This window comes from Canis lupus, chromosome 5 (genome assembly GCF_048164855.1).
Source record: "Canis lupus baileyi chromosome 5, mCanLup2.hap1, whole genome shotgun sequence".
Classification (NCBI taxonomy): Eukaryota; Metazoa; Chordata; class Mammalia; order Carnivora; family Canidae; genus Canis; species Canis lupus.
The window spans coordinates 51,174,846-51,193,985 of NC_132842.1; the positions used below are offsets into that span (position 1 = coordinate 51,174,846).

At 41.8% G+C, this 19,140-nt stretch overlaps 1 protein-coding gene across 3 annotated transcripts in view; it reads left to right on the top strand.

The window, feature by feature from the left end:
- Window positions 1-19,140, top strand: part of RGS7BP (regulator of G protein signaling 7 binding protein) — a 102,598-nt gene that overhangs the window by 69,607 nt on the left and 13,851 nt on the right. For 2 of the 3 annotated variants that reach the window (XM_072826623.1, XM_072826622.1), the window contains exons 4-5: window positions 7,792-7,939; window positions 16,038-16,108. In XM_072826623.1, the coding sequence (XP_072682724.1) occupies window positions 7,792-7,939; window positions 16,038-16,108 (219 nt within the window). Of the gene's footprint in view, window positions 1-7,791; window positions 7,940-16,037; window positions 16,113-19,140 lie in introns of those variants that run through there. The other variant, XM_072826624.1, reaches the window with a different exon arrangement.

Consider the following 19,140-nt stretch of genomic DNA (forward strand, 5'->3'; position numbering starts at 1 on the left):
TATGTGCTTCATGGTTGGTTTCCCTTAACTTTTCCTCAAACATGCCTATTATATTATCCATAAACAAGCTAAAAATACATGGAAATCCCAAAGGAGCTGAAGGCAAAAAGCTTTGCAAGGCCTTGAGGAAAGTGGCCAACTTTTTGATGTCCTAGTTCTTAAAAGTGATGAAGCCAGCTTAGTATGATTTCAAGGTACTCTACGGACTCTCTTCCCTACCTCCATCCCTTCCTTGAGCAAATATTTGTTCACTGAGGCCTAAAATTGATTTTTTAGGGGACAGAGTTTTTCATTTCATAATCAGAAATGATTTCAAATGCATATTCACTCTCTTGGGTAAAGTAAAACATTGACTTGAAGTTATCACTTGCAGGTTGGTTGATCTCTTTCCTGAGAGCAGGGCAGAAGGCCCACCTGATGGTAGAGAACTGGTACTCCATTCCAAGGACACCTGGTCAAAGCGGGGAAGCTAGGGATAAAGAACTCAGATTGGCCACTGTCCAGGTTTGTGGAGCACTCCTCCACTACTTGTTAATGTAGCTCAGAAGAAGGTCTATGAGCTGACCCTAATTTTTCCAGCCTCATCTTTCACCAGCAACCCCCACCTCACTTGCCCCCCCACACCTTGCCCTTCTACTCTCCAGGCATCTTGAACTACTTATAGGTACCTAAACTTGCACATTCTTTTCAGTTGCTCCTTTTCTGTGGAACATATTACCCATCTCACATCCATCCCTTTCATCTGGGTCATCTGGGTCATAACTGAGATGAGATTTACTACAGGAAACTTTTCCTGGCCCTCCAAGGCTGGGTTGATACACACCCCATACGTCCACGAAGCATTTTCATGGCACAGATTTTAGCACCTTTTACATTGAGGGGTAGTTTCCTGGTTTCTTGTCTGTTGTCCTCTCAGATTTGATCTCCTTAAGTGTGTTCACCTCTGTATCCTCAGAATTTAGTATAGTGCCTAGCGCAAAGTTTCGATTAATAACTACTGAACGAATGAATCAACTGCTTTCATTCTGCATCTGTCACCAAAAGAGAAGGAGTGTAATTGGTGGAAAAGCTTGTGCAGAGATGTGACACTGAACTCATACATATATTTTCCCTGGTACTGAACATCCATTGAAATAGCAGAAGAAGATATAATGAAAAAAATAAATCCATATTAGTTCTTATATTTGTCAGGGTAGAGTATCTGTTACATGAAACAACACCAAACCTTGATGGATTGAACCATAAGAGTTCGTTATTTATCCACATCATACAATGCCAGAGCTGGGGTGGGTGAGCAGTGTTGCTCTTTCCATTATCCGCATCCATTCAATAGTCAGGATGAGAAAATAAAGCAAAGGGAATCACATGGGAGGATTTTTAGGAGCCAATTTGGAAGAGGCATACATCACTCCTACTTGCAATCCATTGGCAATAGCTCTGTCACGTGGCCCCTCCTAATTATAAAAGGAAAAGAAGAAAGGGGTCAGCGCAGTCTTCTATGCCCCCCACAAACAAGGAAGGACGCCTTCAACAAACCAGAAATCTCGAAGAATTTCTCAAAGCCACAAAGCTATTGGGATTGGATTGGTGGATATAAATGAAGAGAAGAAACCATAGCTGATAAGACACTCGAAAAGAAACAAAAGAAATTCAAGCAGGAGAAAATTACTGCAAAAATAAAATCAATTCCAGAAATACATTGAAGTTGGAATCAACAAATGCAAATCACAGGAAGGATTTCTAGAGCTGTTGTCAGGGAAATTAATGTTGGAAATTGCATTCAGAAAAAGCTGGGCTGCCCCACACTGAGCAACAGAGAACATCACTGCTCGCCCCAGGAGGACATCTGGTGTGATTGTCAGGACGGGGCAGCTAAGCAGAGCAGGGTGTGAAATAACTGCGCCTCCATAAAGACAGCCGTAGAAGAAAAAGAAAATGAGCACATTACTCCAGTGTTTTTGTCAGGCTAAACTGCTCAGTATAGCTCAGTGTAGTAGGAGTTTTAAATATGAAACTCTGAATAGACATGGGGCCCCAAAAAACAGCCTAGGTAACTTGTCACTGGAGATGAGTAGCACCCAGAAAACAAGCTTTGAAACACACATTTTGCCACCACACATCCTGTCCCTTCTCCACAATAATCAGAAGGAGGACACTGTAATCAGAATGAGAAGCAAACAGAGATCCTCATAGATGAATCTAGATAGACATCCAGGGATGACAAATTAAAAAAGAAAAAAGGCAACACCCCAAAAGGGGATGCCAAATGCAACAAACAGCTAATATTTGAAGAACAAATTTAAAGTGGAAACAGATGAAGAATTTGAAATATATGTGGTTGATATTCTCAGAGAAATTTAGGATTCTATCAAACCCATAAAACAATAATAGTCTGTAGCAAAAAGGAAACAGGGCAGCTGGGGTGGCTCAGCGGTTTGGCGCCGCCTTCAGCCCAGGGAGTGATCCTGGAGACCCAGGATTGAGTCCCATGTCAGGCTCCCTGCACGGAGCCTGCTTCTCCCTCTGCCTGTCCCTGTTTCTCATGAATAATTAAGATTTTAATTTAATCAAGATAATTACCTAATTTGTTGGGGGTAAAAATGTCATCAATCAAATAAAAACTAAATAGAGGGGTTCACTGGTGTTGGGAGATGTCCCACCAGTCTCTTGCATTTCTGTACATCCTGCACAGTGATGACTGCCCTTTGTTTTATACTGTCTTTTCAAGAATATTTACTTAGTGAATGCCTTGGAAAAGAGAGTCTCTCTCCAGAGCAGGGCATACTGACTATTCAGTATAATGAAAATGTTTCCCTCGGGGGCAAAGGCAGACATGCTTAGAAAAGTCAGGATCCCTGAGCTCCAGGTTCCTCTGGTGTCACACAGCCCCTTGTTGTACAGGCAGTGATGTGGCCCTTTCGGTGTCTCCCTGTGGGACTTAGGACTCAAGAAACCACCATAAATGCTTATAGTCTGGCCACTGCTATTCTGTGAGTAATTAACCGGTTTTGTCTCTGACTTAGAAGTCTCAAGTCTTCTTCCAGGATCCATGAAACTGTGGCAGGCTAACTCACAGGTAGAGTAAAATCTCGGACCCTTCACAGTTCTCAACAAGTATTATAATGAATATACTGAGACCCTAAAAGAGTGAACTATAAGATCAAGTCAAAGCATTCTCCCAGAATTCCACCCCCAAAATAAATGTGGGGTAAGTGGAGAAACATATAGGACGGTTCCACAGACTCCAATAAGAAATAGGAATTCTGAAAGAAAGAGAAGTAGATAATCAAGAAAAATAGAAAAACTTCTCCCAAACCTAAAGGAAAGAAATACTTAAATTGAAAATGCCATAATATCTCAGTGAATCACTCCACAGAGTACTTAGTGATTATGAAAGGAGAAGCGTACATCTGTAATAGCAGATCCCTTTCTCCCATTGGAATGAAAGCTTTGGGCAGAAAGCAAGCAATCAGTAATACTAAACTAACAATAATGGGACAAAGTGACTCATGTGCTTTCTTATGCCCTATGCTAAGAAGGAATCAATATCCCTTCTAGAATATGCTTGCCAAAAAAGGTTTACTCTGAACCTAGACGTGTGGATACAAGAAGACAAATCCAAACTGAAAGACTATAAAACAACTAGCCTGAACTCTTCATTCAGAAATATTAATAACATAAAAGACAAAAAGGCAAGGGTGCTCTTCTAGATAAAAGGAGAATAAAGAAAAAGGATGGCCAAATGCAGTGCACAATCTTTAACTGGAGCCTTTGATTTAAGAAAAAGCTAGAAAAAAAAAAAAACATGGTTGGAACAACTAGGGAAATGTGAATATAGACTATATATTCAATAATAGTATTGTATCAAATAAATGATGGTATTATATCAAGTTGACTCATACTTAATCCAAGTTAAATATTTTTTTGGTGTGATTATTGTTCTGAGGTTATGTAGGAAAACATACTTGTTCTTTAGGAGATATATGCTGAAGTATTTAGAATAAAGTGCCATTAATGTCTGCAACTTACTCTTAAATGGGTCATAAAAATTATATATATATATATAGTTTTATATAAAAATTACATATAATCCATTTAATCTCTATATATGAAATTTATATACATACACATACATATAGAGAGCTACAGAGAGAGAAAGAAAAGAAAATATAGCTAAATGTTAACAGTTGGTAAAACCCAAATACCTGGGTATGCATTGTATTATTGCAGGTTTGCAGAAGGTTTGCAAATTCTCAAAATAATAAAGGGGAAATAATAGATTGTAGATGCCAGTCAAATGCCAGAAAAGATTAACACAAAGGGAAGCTATACCTACACATACTTAGGAGGCATCTCATAAATCAAAAATTTAAAGATAATACCATAAATTTTTTTCACAGAGCCATAAACAGTCTACATGCAAATCACTCTGGATATGGGTACTAAGATAAGGACATAGTATCTCCCAAGTTCTGAAAGAAACTTACTTTGAAGATAGAGTTCTATATCCAGCCAATTAAAATTTAAGTATGAGCACAGAGAGAGAAAGAGAGAGAGAAGAAGAAAAAGTATTTTCGGTTACATAAAGAGTAAGAAATTCTACATTCCACAGATATTCCTGAAATAATTAGTTGCAGATATGCTGCAACACAATGAAAACTGAATCCAGAAAAGCTGAAGATGTGGAACCCAAGAGATGGCATGCAAAGAAATCGGGAGCCATGAGCACATAGCATTAGAGATATGAAAGAGTTACAAGGGAAAAAAAGACTCAAATTTATATATTATTTAAAATGTATTTAGGTGACAAATGCATAAGCAAGATAATTTCTTCAAGAGATAAGTAAGTCCCATGAAGGCAATAACCAGACACTGTCCTAGGAAGGGACGCCCTGCATAAAATCACTGCTCTCCGTACATGAAAGCAATTACCTACATGCAGGGTGAACTCGACCCTGCAAATACTCTGGAACTGAAAACCCCTTAAATTCATACTGATCCCTTCTGTCTTTTAAGATGTTTCAGCCAGAGAAGATACAATATGACCAAGATTCTGAGATTTTGTGAACTGATAGACAACACCAAACTGCAAGCCCAACATCCAAGGCTTTTATTTATTTAATTTTTTTTTTTTTTTTTTTGGTTCATGTACATGAGCCAAGTTAGAACTAGCCACTGAAAAATAAGGGAAAGGAGGCTATGCCTTGGCATTACAAGTTCACAGGTGTGTTTCAGGAATATAGGAACAGTGATTTTACCTAGAAAAAGTTATAGAATGATATTATAATATTTGTCTTATTAAGGAGAATTATTGCAGGGAGCAAGTTTAAACAAACTAATTGTGGATTGGATTCTATTTATGTCTTTTCGTGTAAAAAGTATGTGTGTGTGTGTGTGTGTGTGTATATGTGTGTAACATATGAGGGAGGTAGAGAGAGGACTCCAAGAAAGAGCATCACGCTCCCTTGTGTCCTCCCCTGTTCTCATTTGAATGACAGCTCTGACCGCAGGACAGGGGCTACGGTGGCTCCAAGCCAAGCAAAGCCCAAAGGCAGAGGATGGAGTCTGTTTCTGTATCTTCTTTCTCCCCCCTTGGCTGCCCAGAGCATACTGTGCTCCCGAATGCACTTCAACTCCCCAGTAGTACCGCGGGAGCATGTGTGCTTTCAGATGGCCCAATCCTTCAGAGTTTTGAGGAGCAGAGGGCTGTCTGGGGAGCCCCCCTTCTGCTTCTCTCGCAGACCTTGGCCCCCCTACAGAACTGTATCCTAAGGCTGACCCGGCTCAGCGGGGGTGGAAGGTGGGTGGTGGTGGCAGATGGACTGTATTTGGTACACTCTCCCAGGAAGCCAGTGCAAATGCTTTTAGGAGGTCAGTGCCCTCCGACTGCGAAATGATAATATGCTAAATTACGTGCGTAATTAAATTTCACCCCAACAGCATACCATAAAATTGGAAAAGCAATTCCATCACCCAGGATCAATGTGCATAAAGTACACACAAAAGGACCAAAAGTTCTCATCAGTAAACTTGTGTTTGTGCTTTGGCTGAATAGTCAGAGGTCCATTTCTACTATAGGTTGATGAATGGTGCACAGTTAATTACCACTTAATTATTTGTCTCTTTTTCCTTGTGTTGCTGCCATATAGGTTAGAAGTGACAGGGATGAGATTTTATTTATTTTTTTTTTTTTAGGGATGAGATTTTTGTTAATCTCCCCCAGTCGAGCATCCAAGGGATATTCTTCCTATTAGATTTTACCATCCTAGTCACAAGTGTTTTTGTTTTATTTCTTGTTTATATATTTTTTATTTTTTTAAAAGATTTTATTTATTTACTTGAGAGCAGAGAGAGGGAGAACACGAGTAGGGGGGAGGAGGAGAGGGATAGGGAGAAACAAACTTCTTGCTATTGTGGGGCTCGATCCTAGACCTTGAGATCATGACCTGAGCCAAAGGCAGATGCTTAATCGACTGAGCTACCCAGGTGCCCCTATGTTGTTTTTTTTTAACCATGCAAAACACACATCAGGTTTAGAGAAACTGAGCTAAGAGGTAACCTGGTATAGCTGCTATCTCATGAATATTCAATGATATTGTGCTATAACAAATTCTTAACAACTAGTCTAGAGGTACATCAACGTACTACAAATAACACTGGGTAAAAAAGTAAAAGAAACAATCTAGCACCAAGCCCAAGATCTGATACTTAGCTGACAGTTGAGAAATATTTGTAAGTGAATAAATGAATGAGTCAGTGAATAAACAACTGATAAAACTCAGTTCTCCAGCTTCACAGGCCATTCCCATTGATATGAGGACACACCATTGCAGATGACAAACGGTCAGGGCAGAATGACAGATGTTAACAGTGGGTATCTGGGCCATAGACTACTCTCCCACTTAATTTTTTGTGAGTTCATTGCTGAACCAATCTGAAGCTTTGTTTCTAGGAAGTATTGATCTATTCCCTTGAGATTAGTAATGGTAAATACAAGTCTTAGTGGACTGGCAGTGCATTGCTTGTGGATGGCTACCTAGTAAGCACATGGCACTTTAGGTGATAGCACTTTATGGTCTCAGCAGAGCAAGTCTGGACCTTGAGGCTGAACTATTTCCTCATAAAAGCATAAACTGAAGGAGGTTGGAAAGCCAAGGAAATGGAAGGCAAGTCCACAATCTCTCCTGTTTGCTATATACCAAGATACTACTACTATCCACATACACGGTCCCAAAATTTATATTTGTTTAAGGGATATGAATCTAAGATAGCCAGTGTCAGAGTCAGAGAGAATGGCAGGAGCACCCTTTCTTCCTGCTGGTCGTCACTTGCTCCTGGTCCTCTTAGTTGCCTCTGAATCAAAGAACCAAAAAGCAGCCTGATTTTACAAGCTGAACCACCCCCCAAGCTAACCTGATCTACCTCACTAGGAATGGATAACAGAGCACCAAGTACTCCATCAAAGACTAAGCCCTTACTTTTAGCTTGATCTTAAGGTTCCATTGACCTCCAACTATCTTTCCCAGAATGTTGCAAAACATGCTACACACACACACACACACACACACACACATATTTGTATAGCTAGAGATAGAGATATCTATATTCATGTTATTCAGAAACAACTGAATTAATATTGTATCTAATAGTCAGAAATTTATTAGGGTTAATGGAGCCTATAACTCAAAGCACGGACAATCCTTGCAATGATATCTTGGCTATAGAACTTGAATTTATGATTTCTTGTCCTTTTCTCTTTACCAACACCCCCTCTCACCGCCCCCAACTCAGGAAAGGAGCCTGGTGGGGGAACCAAGAGTTTGGATTGCAAAATTGAGGAGAGTACCGAAACACCTGCTCTAGAGGACTCCTCATCATCCCCTGTAGATATTCAGCAACATTCCTGGCAGGTTTCCACAGACATTGAGAACACTGAAAGGTAAGTGGGAAGTTACCCTAAATAGGCTGCCAGTATTCCTCCAGTTAATACTCTTAGGGACTGTGAAAGTTGAGATTTTTCTCTTTCAGATTCAGCTTTTGTCTTCAAGATTCAGATTTCAGAAATCTCAGAAAACTGAGGTAACAGAAGGTAGAGAGTCCGAATCCTACAGTAGAATGATAGCAGAATTTCCCGCAGTCACAGGCTCCCAGGCCTCTTTTTATCCTATACCACACTGTGTCTCCATGGAAATGAAAACAGTGTGCTTCCTTGGGAAGACCGTTGAATCTAGATACCATCACAGCTCACCCCCTGGGCCAGGTACCAAAATTTCCATTTATCTAAAGAAGAAGAATCCACGATCATGCAAAGATGCTGAAAGTAGATTCCTGGATTTCAGGTGTAGGAAATGGCCTGCTGAACTGCTTGCTAGTCAGGAGCTAAGCATTCTGTCCATTTGACAGACAGCTGTTCCTAGAGCTCCCTTCTCAAAGTTCCCCAGAATGTAGCTGATGGCCGCTTAGTGGTCAAAGTGAGCTAATGCATTTGTCTTAACAAGCAGTAGAGGGAGTTTCCTTCTTAAGAAGAAAATATTCTACAGTGATTTAATTTCATTTGGGGAAAGGAAGCAATAATAATATAATAGTAAGTGCCATGGCTCATCTAGATGCTAAAAATGCCATTCTGTGAGGCTGGAGGATGAGGCCCTTGTTTATTGGCCTCCACAGTGATATCATGTCCTTTGCTACTAATGTCCCCAGAGCTGACACAAAGCAGTTGAATGAATACTGGGCAATTCCACTGAGGGCTTTGTGTGGAGTTGAATCATTGACAAGATAATGAACATTTTATTTTTTTTATTTTTAGAAATGTAACACACAATGGCATTTATAGCCATTGTGGTTCTACTTTCATATTGTAATATAATTCTAAAGCTAATTACTGAATTTCTGTGTTTATAGAAAATTGAACCATGTGGTAATTATGTGCTATTAATAAAACTTGGATTTTGTGTAAGCTTGGAAATCTAACAATTCAAACAATAAAGCTGTTTGGCACGGTCTGATACAGCTATAGACAAATGGTGAGGGAATGATTTATCTTAATTTATGAAATAGAAAATGCTTTGCTCCATTCCCAGGAAGAAATATCTGCCAGAGTGCCATGATCAGGGCATAATCCATCAGAAAAGACATTTTCCCTTACAGAAACCTTGCACAGCAGCTATCTAAGCCTTCTGAGTTTATAAGAAAGCCAGCTATGGCTGGGAACAAAAATAAGAGAGAGTGCAGTTGGGTTCAAGATGGTGGCATAAAAAGATGTAAACTTACTCCGTCCTATGGATCCAACAAATACACAATTATAATTTCCTCTGAAAAAGACCAAAAAATTGGATGCATGGAGCCTCCACAACAAAGGACAAGAAATACAGCACTGAAATGGGTACAAGAGGCAAAGACGCTGCCTTGCCAAAAAAGACTACACCATAAGTGCTGTGACCCATAATCAGGAGGGACCTCAAAAAGTATATAACTTTTCCTAAGAAGTGGGGGGGCCTGTGCTCCACATCAGGCTTCTAACCTTTAGACCCTGCATGAGAGATACAAGTCCCCTAAATGCCAGGCTTTAAAAGCCAATGAAGAGTACATCCAGGATAACTATAAAACTCAAGAGACTAGAGAACCCACTCTTATGGACTCATGCACAGATTCACTTGCCCTGGGACCCAACACAAAAACAGTAATTTGAAAAGTGCCTAGATCATAAATGAAGGAAACCAATTTACTAATCTTAAAGCACCTGACAGAGAGACAGGAAAATGTTGAGACTTTATCCAGAGACAGAGACATTGATGGCCACTATATATGTGACCTCTTCCTACCCTGATAATGATAAGTTTAGTGTCAGTGGGCACCATTTTGGAACTATCTCTCTAACCTGTTAGAGCTGGCAGGCATGCCCAGGTGAAAATCCCACTCACCATCAGAGCAAAAGCACATGTCACAGCCAGGCCAAGGGCCAATCCCACCCACCCCCATACCACAGATATAACCCTGGTACAGCATATGGGTATGCGCAGCCCATCAGACGATAATCCTTGAGCACCTAGTTCTGGTGATCAGAGGGGATTGCATATCTGGGCTCCACATGACCTCTCCTGCCCAAAGACATTCTTCAAGGCTGGAAGAGGTAGTTGATTTGACTATTACATACAAACAAACACAGAGAATAAGACCAAATGTTTCAACAAAACATTATGTTTCAAACAAACAAACAACAACAACAACAACAAAAAGACAAAACAGCAGAAAAAAATATTGATGAAAAAGACATAAGCAGCCCAGCCCACCTGATAAGGAGTTTAAAGTCATGGTCATAAAGATGCTCAAGGAACTCAGAAGAATGGATGAACATGGAGATCCTCAACAAAGAGATAGAAAATATAAGAAAGTTCCATAGAGTAGTTACAGAGCTGAAGAATACCATAACTGATCTAAAAAGTATAAAAGTATACTAAAGGGGTTCAAGAGCAGACTGGATAAAGCCAAAAATCTCATCAACAAGCTAGAAGAGAAAGCAACAGAAGTCATCTGGGCAGGAGAACAAAAAGTAAAAAGAATTGTAAAAAATGAAGATAATTTAAGGGACCTCTGAGATATCAAGTGGAATAATGTTTATATAAGAGAGGCTCCAGAAAGAGAAGAGAGAAAAAAAAGGCCAGAAAACTTATAGAAAGAAACCAGAAACTTGAAGAGATAATAGTTGAAAACCTTTCTAATCTGGGCAAGGAATCTAGATTTAAGAAATAGAGAGTCCTGAATAAAAAGAACTCAAAGAGATCCACAAGACATATTATAATTAAAATGGTAATTATAATTATAATTAAAATGGTAAATTATAATTAAAATGGTAAAAGTTAAAGATAAGAGAGAATCTTAAAAAAACAGCACAAGAAACCCCATAAGTATGCCAGCAGAGTTGTCAGCAGAAACCTTGCAAGCCAGGAGAGAGTAGCTGAAAGGAAAGTGCTGAAAGGAAAAAAACTCACCAAGAATTCTCAGCAAGTTGGGGCACCTGAGTGGCTCAGTCAGTTAAACCTTGGCCTTCGGCTCAGGTCATGATCCCAGCGTCCTGGGATCAAGCACCATATCAGGCTCCCTGCTCAGCCAGGAGCCTGCTTCTCCCTTTCCCTCTGCTGCTCCCTCTGCTTGTGGTCTCTGGGTCATTCTCTCTCTCTTTGTCAAATAAATAAATAAAGTCTTAAAAAAAAAAAAAGAGAGAATTCTCAGCAAGTTATCAAAGTTATCATTCAAAGTTGAGGGAGAGGTCTCCTGAGTGGCTCAGTCTGTTGAGTGTCTGATGCTTGATCTCAGGTCAGGTGACCTTGGGGTCACAGGTTCAGACCTCACAGTGGGCTCTGTGCCCAGCATGGAGCCCACTTAAAAAAAATTTGAAGGAGAGATTCAGAGTTTTCCAGACAAGCAAGGGGTGCCTGGGTGGCTCAGCTGGTGAAGCATCTGCCTTCAGCTCAGGTCATGATCTCAGGGTCCTAGGATTGAGCCCCCAATTGGGCTCCCTGTTCGGTGGGGAGCCTGCTTCTCTTTCACCTTCTGCCTCTCCCCCTGCTGGTGCTTTCTCTCTCAAATAAGTAAATTAAATATTTTTAATAAAATAGTTTTTAAAAAGGAGTTTTCCAGATAAGCAAGAGCTATAAGGAGCTCATCACCAGTAACCCAGAATCACAGTAAGTGTTAAAGGAACTTTTCTAAACTGAAAAGAAATAACACTAATTAATAACAAGGAAATATATACAAAATCCTACCAGAAAAGGTAAATATTTAGTGAAAGTAGTGAATCAGTCACTTTCTAAGCAACTATGAAGGTTAAAAGACAAAAATAGTACAGCTAACTGAAGCTACAAGACTTAAAGTGTACATTAAATTAAAAGATGTAGCGGCAGCCCAGTGGCTCAGTGGTTTAGCACTGCTTTCATCCCAGGGCCTGATCTTGGAGACTGGGGATCAAGTCCTAGGTCAGGCTCCCTGCATGGAGCCTGCTTCTCTCTCTGCCTGTCTCTGTCTCTGTCTCTCTCTCTCTCTCTCTCCTCTCTGTGTGTCTCATGAATAAATAAATAAAATCTTTAAAAATTAATTAATGAATTAAAAGATGTAAAATGGGATATCAAAAATATAAAATGGCAGGAGGTAGAAGAAATATAAAGTTTTGGAATGTTGCTAGTAATTCAAAATAGGCCATTTTATACATAGGAACTTATTTGTGAACTTTATGGTAAGCCACAAAGCAAAAACTTACCATAAAAACACAAAGAAAATGAGAGAATCTAAACAAAACGCTAAAGAGAGCCATGAAACCACAGGGTAAGAGAGAAAGAAGAAAGGAATGGACAGGAAGTACAAAACCAGCCAGAATGGGGATCCCTGGGTGGCGCAGTGGTTTGGCGCCTGCCTTTGGCCCAGGGCGCGATCCTGGAGACCCGGGATCGAATCCCACGTCGGGCTCCCGGTGCATGGAGCCTGCTTCTCCCTCTGCCTGTGTCTCTGCCTCTCTCTCTCTCTCTCTCTCTGTGTGACTATCATAAATAAAGAAAAAAATATATTAAAAAAAAAAACAGCCAGAAAACAATTAACAAAATGGCAATAAGTACTTACCTATCAAAACCTACTTTAAATGTAAAGGAACAAAACTCTCCAATCAAAAGACATAGAGTGACTGAAGGGATAAATAAAAATAGGATCCATCTGCAGGCTACCAACAAGAGACTCACTTCAGGACACACAAAGACTGAAAGAGAAGGGAAGAAAGATATTTCATGCAAATGGAAATGAAAATAAATCTGCTGTAGGTATATCCATAGCAGACAAAATAGACTTTAAAGCAAAAACTGTGATAACAGGGGGGGCATCTGGCTGAGTCAGTCGGTAGAGCATGTTACTGTTGAACTTGGAGTCACGAATCCAAGCCAAGCCCCATGTTGGGGGTAGAGTCTATGTAAAACATAGACTGTGGTAATAGACAAAGAAGGGCGTTACATAATGTAAAAGGGTTAATCCAACAAAAAGATATAACACTTTTAACTATATATATGCCTATCAAAGGAGCACCCAGATATATAAAACCAAGATTGACAAACCTAAAAGAAGAAACTGACAGCAGTGTACTGATGGTTACATCCCACTTACATCAACTAATAGATCATGCAAATCCAAAATTAATAAGGAAACATTGACCCTAAATGACACACTAGACCAGATGCACGTAATAAATATATACAGACACTCCATCCAAAAGTAACAGAATACACATTCTTTTCGAGTGTACATGGAACACTCTCTAAGACAGATCACATGTTAGGCCACAAAACAAGTCTCAGTAAATTCAGGAAGATTGAAATCATATCAAGTATCTTTCCTTACTATCATAGTATGAAACTAGAAATCAGTTACAAAAAGAAAGATGGGAAAACCACAAAAAGATGGGTGTGTGTGTGTGTGTGTGTGTGAGTGCACGCACACCCTAATGGAATACTGTTCAGTTGTGACTTGGAACAACATGGATGGATCATGAAGGTATTATGATAAGTGAAATAAGTGACACAGAGAAAGACAAATACCATGGGATCCCTCTCGTCTGTGGAATCTACAAAAACAAAGCAAACAAAACAACTCACAGATACAAGAGAACAGATTAGCGGTTATAGAGGGGAAGGGTGGGGGATAGAGGGAGGCGAAATGGTTGGAAGAGGTCAATTGTAGGGTGTTGGAGCCTAACTGCGCCTGCAGAAGTAATCACTTTGTAGTACGTACAGATGGCAATTTGTAATGTTAGACACCTGAAACTTCAATAATGTTCGATACCAATTTTACCTCAATTAAAAGAAGAAATGGGAGAGTATAACCCATAGTTTCGAAGTTCAGCCCTAAAGTCCAGATTCAGGTTCAAAGAAGGTGGGAATGGCTGAAATAAGTAGGCTCAGGAGCCCAGGTCTGGTAAGGCTGTTTCCTGAGTTCTCCCTCTCTGCCCTGACACATCAGGGCGCCTAACACTGGGTGGGTCACCCAGGAGGGCTTCTTAAAAACATTGATTCCCAAGCCCCCATCCCCATAAACCAGCTGTATCAGGCTCTCAGGGGGTGGGGTCTTGGCACATGGTGATTCTCCTTGGAGCACCAGGACTGAGAATCGGTGCTGTCTGGGGAGACTCTGCCTCAGTCTCACATTCTGCATTCCCAGCTGGTTCCCATGGTCGGCCCGCCCACCTCCCATCCCATCTGCCTCTGAGGATTTTACAGGAAATCAGAATATGCCCCTTGAGCTTCTCGATGTGGGGCCCTGCCTTCCTGGTCCCCCCCCCCCTTTCACCTTCTCTCTCTAGAAATACCTTTTGGGCCTTATAGACATCTGTGCCCCACAGACGTATCCTCATACTTATGGGAAAGGATTCTGATTTTCTTATGTTTATTTCTACACCTGACCCACAAAGCTGCTTTCTTCTCCTTTTCCAGTTATTCCTTTTTGTTTTAAGATTTTTTAAAAGATTTTATTTATTTATTCACGAGAGACACAGAGAGAGGAGCAGAGACATAGGCAGAGGGAGAAGCAGGCTTCCTACAGGAAGCATGATGCAGGGCTCAATCCCAGGCCCCCAGGATCACAACCTGAGCCAAAGACGGATGTTCAACTACTGGGCCACCCAAGTGCCCCCTCCAATTAGCTATTCCTGAGAAAGAGTTCCTTGTTACATATTAGCCGGTGCTTAAGGAGAGATGCTGTGGGGTCCCCGGCCTCCCCTAGAACAAGTGTTCCTCAAACCATACTCAAGACAACAGTTGTATATCAAGAAACGGACTGGGGCAGGGGCGCCCGGCTGGCTCAGCTGGTCGAGCCTACAACTCTTAATCTTATGGTTGTGAATTCAAGCCCCACATTGGGTGTGGAGCCTATAAAAGAATTTTGTAAAGAAATACCGCAAGGAACTGAAGGATTTCATATGGAAAATTAAATGATGATTCTTGTTCTTCATAGAGCAAAAGAAAAATAAGTTAGTGATTAAAATTTCCTCAACTTTCAGATGATCCTCCCCCAAAAGGCTTTCTTAAATCCTCAGTACCTGCTGCTGTTGCGTCCCTATCCTAGAGCTAACTGAAAAAGACGTATCTGATTTTTGCTTTTGTAAATGAAATCTACCACGATGTCCCATGATTTCAAGAGCACTAACTCCAATGGATGAGTTACATGGAGAGAATTCAACATGGGGAGAACTACTGCCCCAAGGATTTGAAAAGTCCAACTGACCTCTACCCCAAACTAGAAGCCCTTGGAATGGCTTCCTGCTCCATGGTTTGTTGATTTGGGGGTCACACATACTCTTATGATGTGAGCACAGCAATGTTGGAGGTACGCAGTGGCTTACCTACATGCGAGGTGCTAGGGGCAGGTCCTTCTGTCCCAGGTGCTTCTCTCTCCCTCTCTCTCTGTCTTCCACAATATCTCTCCTGCCACTGTGAAGAGCTCTTCTCTGAAGGTTTTAGAATTTCAGTCTCCCATCAGTCCAAGTCAATTTAATGAATGTTGAGCCTTGTGAATCCCTAACTCCTGTGGGACATTGAATTTCAGTCACGGGAATGGGACAGTAGCAAGTGAACCTGTACAAACACAGCAGCCATCTGACCTGAAAGTCTGAGAGCAACGTCACCCAGCCTCAGCTTGGCCCCGAGGACCCCTGTTACTCTACTTGCATGTCCTTGACCTCCCTTTCATAAAGCTGCAATACTGTCCTTGTCACCAGAGACTCTTCTGACCCCAGCCAGGTCCAACTGAGGGCAGGGACGAGGGCTCCCACAGCAGAATGCCCGGTGGAAATGTTTGCCAGAGTCGCTCTCACTCCTTCCACAGCCATCAGTCTCAGATTTTTTTTTTCTTGTAAAAGCAAAATAAATTCAATATTTGCCTACTGGAAACTAGAGCTAGTACAATTAAGCACAGACTCTCGTCTCCCGATTGTCTCATAGAACAGACTGTTTGGGATTGCATTTCAAAAACTTACAGCTGATTTTTTTTTCTTTTTATCACTTTTGCAGAGACATGCGAGAAATGAAAAACCTTTTAAGCAAACTCAGGGAAACTATGCCTTTACCATTGAAAAATCAAGGTAAGTCTTGTCATTTCTCTTTGAGGCACAAGATGTTTTTAACGTGATAGCCTTGGGACCTGTTTCTTGAGATATTACAAATTTGTTTTACACAAACGATGGAAGGCACTGAGCATACACTCTTCTCTGTTCAAGAAGATATGATGATGAAAATGGAGCCCCTCAGGTGAACACAGTTGTGCTCTGAGTAGAGCAGAGACACACTCTGACCCTCAAACAGAGGCCTTCCCCACTGGCCTCCCCCGTCAAGAGCAGGTGTCCTCAGGTGGGGCAAACAAAAGAACTGGAGACTTGGCTCTTGTCTTTAAGAAGTTTACAGCCTAGGGATCCCTTAGATCAGGCATCTGTTTGGCGCCTGCCTTTGGCCCAGGGTGCGATCCTGGAGATCCGGGATCGAATCCCACGTCGGGCTCCCGGTGCATGGAGCCTGCTTCTCCCTCTGCCTGTGTCTCTGCCTCTCTCTCTCTCTCTCTCTTTCTCTCTCTCTCTCTCTCTCTCTCTCTGTGACTATCATAAAATAAAAATTAAAAAAAATTTAAAAAAAAAAGAAGTTTACAGCCTAGAGGAGGACACTTGAGAAATATCCAAAGGGACGGGGGGCGCCTGGGTAACTCTGTCGGTCAAGTGTCTGACTCTTGGTTGCTGACCAGATCATGATTTCAGGGTCCTCAGATCAAGCCCTGCCTCAGGTTCAGTGCTCAGGATGGAGTCGGCTTGAAATTCTCTCTGCGGGTGCTCTCTCTCTTTCTCAATAAGTATATAAAATCTTTAGAAAAGAGGAAAGAAAGAAAGAAAGAAAGAAAGAAAGAAAGAAAGAAAGAAAGGAAGGAAGGAAGGAAGGAAGGAAGGAAGGAAGGAAGGAAGGAAGGAAGGAAGGAAGGAAGGAAGGAAGAAGAAGAAGAAGAAGAAGAAGAAGAAGAAGAAGAAGAAGAAGAAGAAGAAGAAGAAGAAGAAGAAGAAGAAAGAAAGAAAGAAAGAAAGAAAGAAAGAAAGAAAGAAAGAAAGAAAGAAAGAAAGAAAGAAGAAAAGAAAAGGGAAAGTGGAAAGGAAAGGAAAGGAAAGGAGGAAGGAAAAGATAGAGAAATTTCCATAGAAAGACCTCTGCCATCTAGATGTTTATTTAGTATTCTAAAAGAAGTAATAATAATTAACATATATTGAGGTCTTACGGCCTGCCACTGTGATGTCTGCACCCAATTCCAACGTGCAGGAGTGGTTTTCCACACCACCAATCTGTGGACACGGGCACTGAATTCTGAGATGACCTGGATGCAGCTGCAGATCCCCCAAGCTAAGGGCTACGAGACTGCCCTCTCCCACCACTTGAGATGTACGGGTTGGAAGTTCCAAGGACCCCCTCCACACACCAGGTTAATTTGCTAGAGCGACTCACAGAACTCAGAGAAGCATGTTATGTGCTAGATCACCAGTTATTATAAAAGGAGGTAACTCAGCAATAGCCAGAAGTCAGATGCAAGGGGAGGGCGTGGGGAAGGACAAGGAGATGCCATCCCTCCCCCAGCGCACCAGGCTGCTCAGGTCTCCACGCGTGCCCAACACGGCAGCTCTCCAGGCCTGTCCTTTGTTGGTTTTTATGGAGGCTTCGTTTCACAGGCATGAGTGATCCCTGGTCATTGGTGATCGAACTCAATCTTCAGTTCCTCCTCTTCCCCAGCCCTTCGGGTGGGAATGAAAGTTCCAGCCCTCTAATCACACAGTCGGTTCTCCTAGCAACCAGCCCCCATCCTTAGGTGGGTTTTGAAAGTAACCTATTAACATAACAAAAGACACCTTTACTGCTGTCATCACTTAGGAAATTCCAGGGATTTTAGGAGCTTTGTGCCAGGAATGAGATGGAAGCCAAAAAAAAAAAAAAAAAAAAAAAAAAATATATATATATATATATATATATATATATATATATATAATATATGCCTATCATATATGCCAAATATATATATATCACATATGCCTTATCATAAATCACAATATCACTACCACTACCCTCAATACTTCATGTGTATTAACCTCTTTAATTCTAGTAACATCTCTGGGGGAAATGCTATTCATGTCTCCCAATTTACAAGAAACTGAGGCAAAGGGAGATGAGCCAACTTAGCCAAGGTCACACGGACTGTGGGATGTGATCCCAGAGCCTCTGGGAATATGCGCTGTGACACAGAAATGGGGAGATATTTTCCCGAGGATGTAACTTGCATGACGGAAGGGCCTCTACATGCTTCTGTCCCCAGAGCAATGCCTAGAACATAGCAGAATAACAGCCAGCATACATGATAAATGTGGGCCCCGGGAGCAGACTAACTGGCTTGAACCCTGGGTGTTAGCGCTGTGGGCACCTAGCAGGGGTTTCAGGAAGCAGATGCGGTGTGGTGATGAGAGAGGCCTCTGCCCACAGCATGGCAGATTGTTGCTAGAAACACGCCTGGTGGTGGGGACCGGGGACTTTGGATGAAGGCGACCCTCAGGTTCCAATGCTGGCTCTGCCACTTACCAACTTTGTGCCATGGAGCAAGCAGCTTCACTTCCAGCCACCTCAAATTCCTCATCCCTGAAAAGGAGAGAATAGCATCACTTACTCCAGGGGGCCATTGGGGGGGTTAAATGAAGCACCGCAGGTCTTGGGTCTTCTCCCAACCTCTCAGAGAGCAGACGCTGGACTGAGGCTCTACTGTGATTACTGCTGGTGGTACCGGTATTCTTTACCAGCAGGCCCGCCCGGCTTGGCTCAGGAAGATGCCCCGTCCTCACCAAACAGAACCACCCCTGCTACTGCTCATTGGCCTTGAGCCTGCAGAACAGAACATCGGTCCCTGGGACTTGGGGGTGGAGTTCAGGTCTGAAGCTATCCTCAGTTTCTTCATATGTTTGGCAAGTACCCCTGGTCAACAGCAGGGAGGCCCCACAATCCACTGCCCGGGAGGACAACTGCCAGGGCCCTCACACTGAACGGTATATGCCACATGTGCCATGTGGTCTCTGTTTTAAATCAAACCCTCCAGAACATTCCCTCT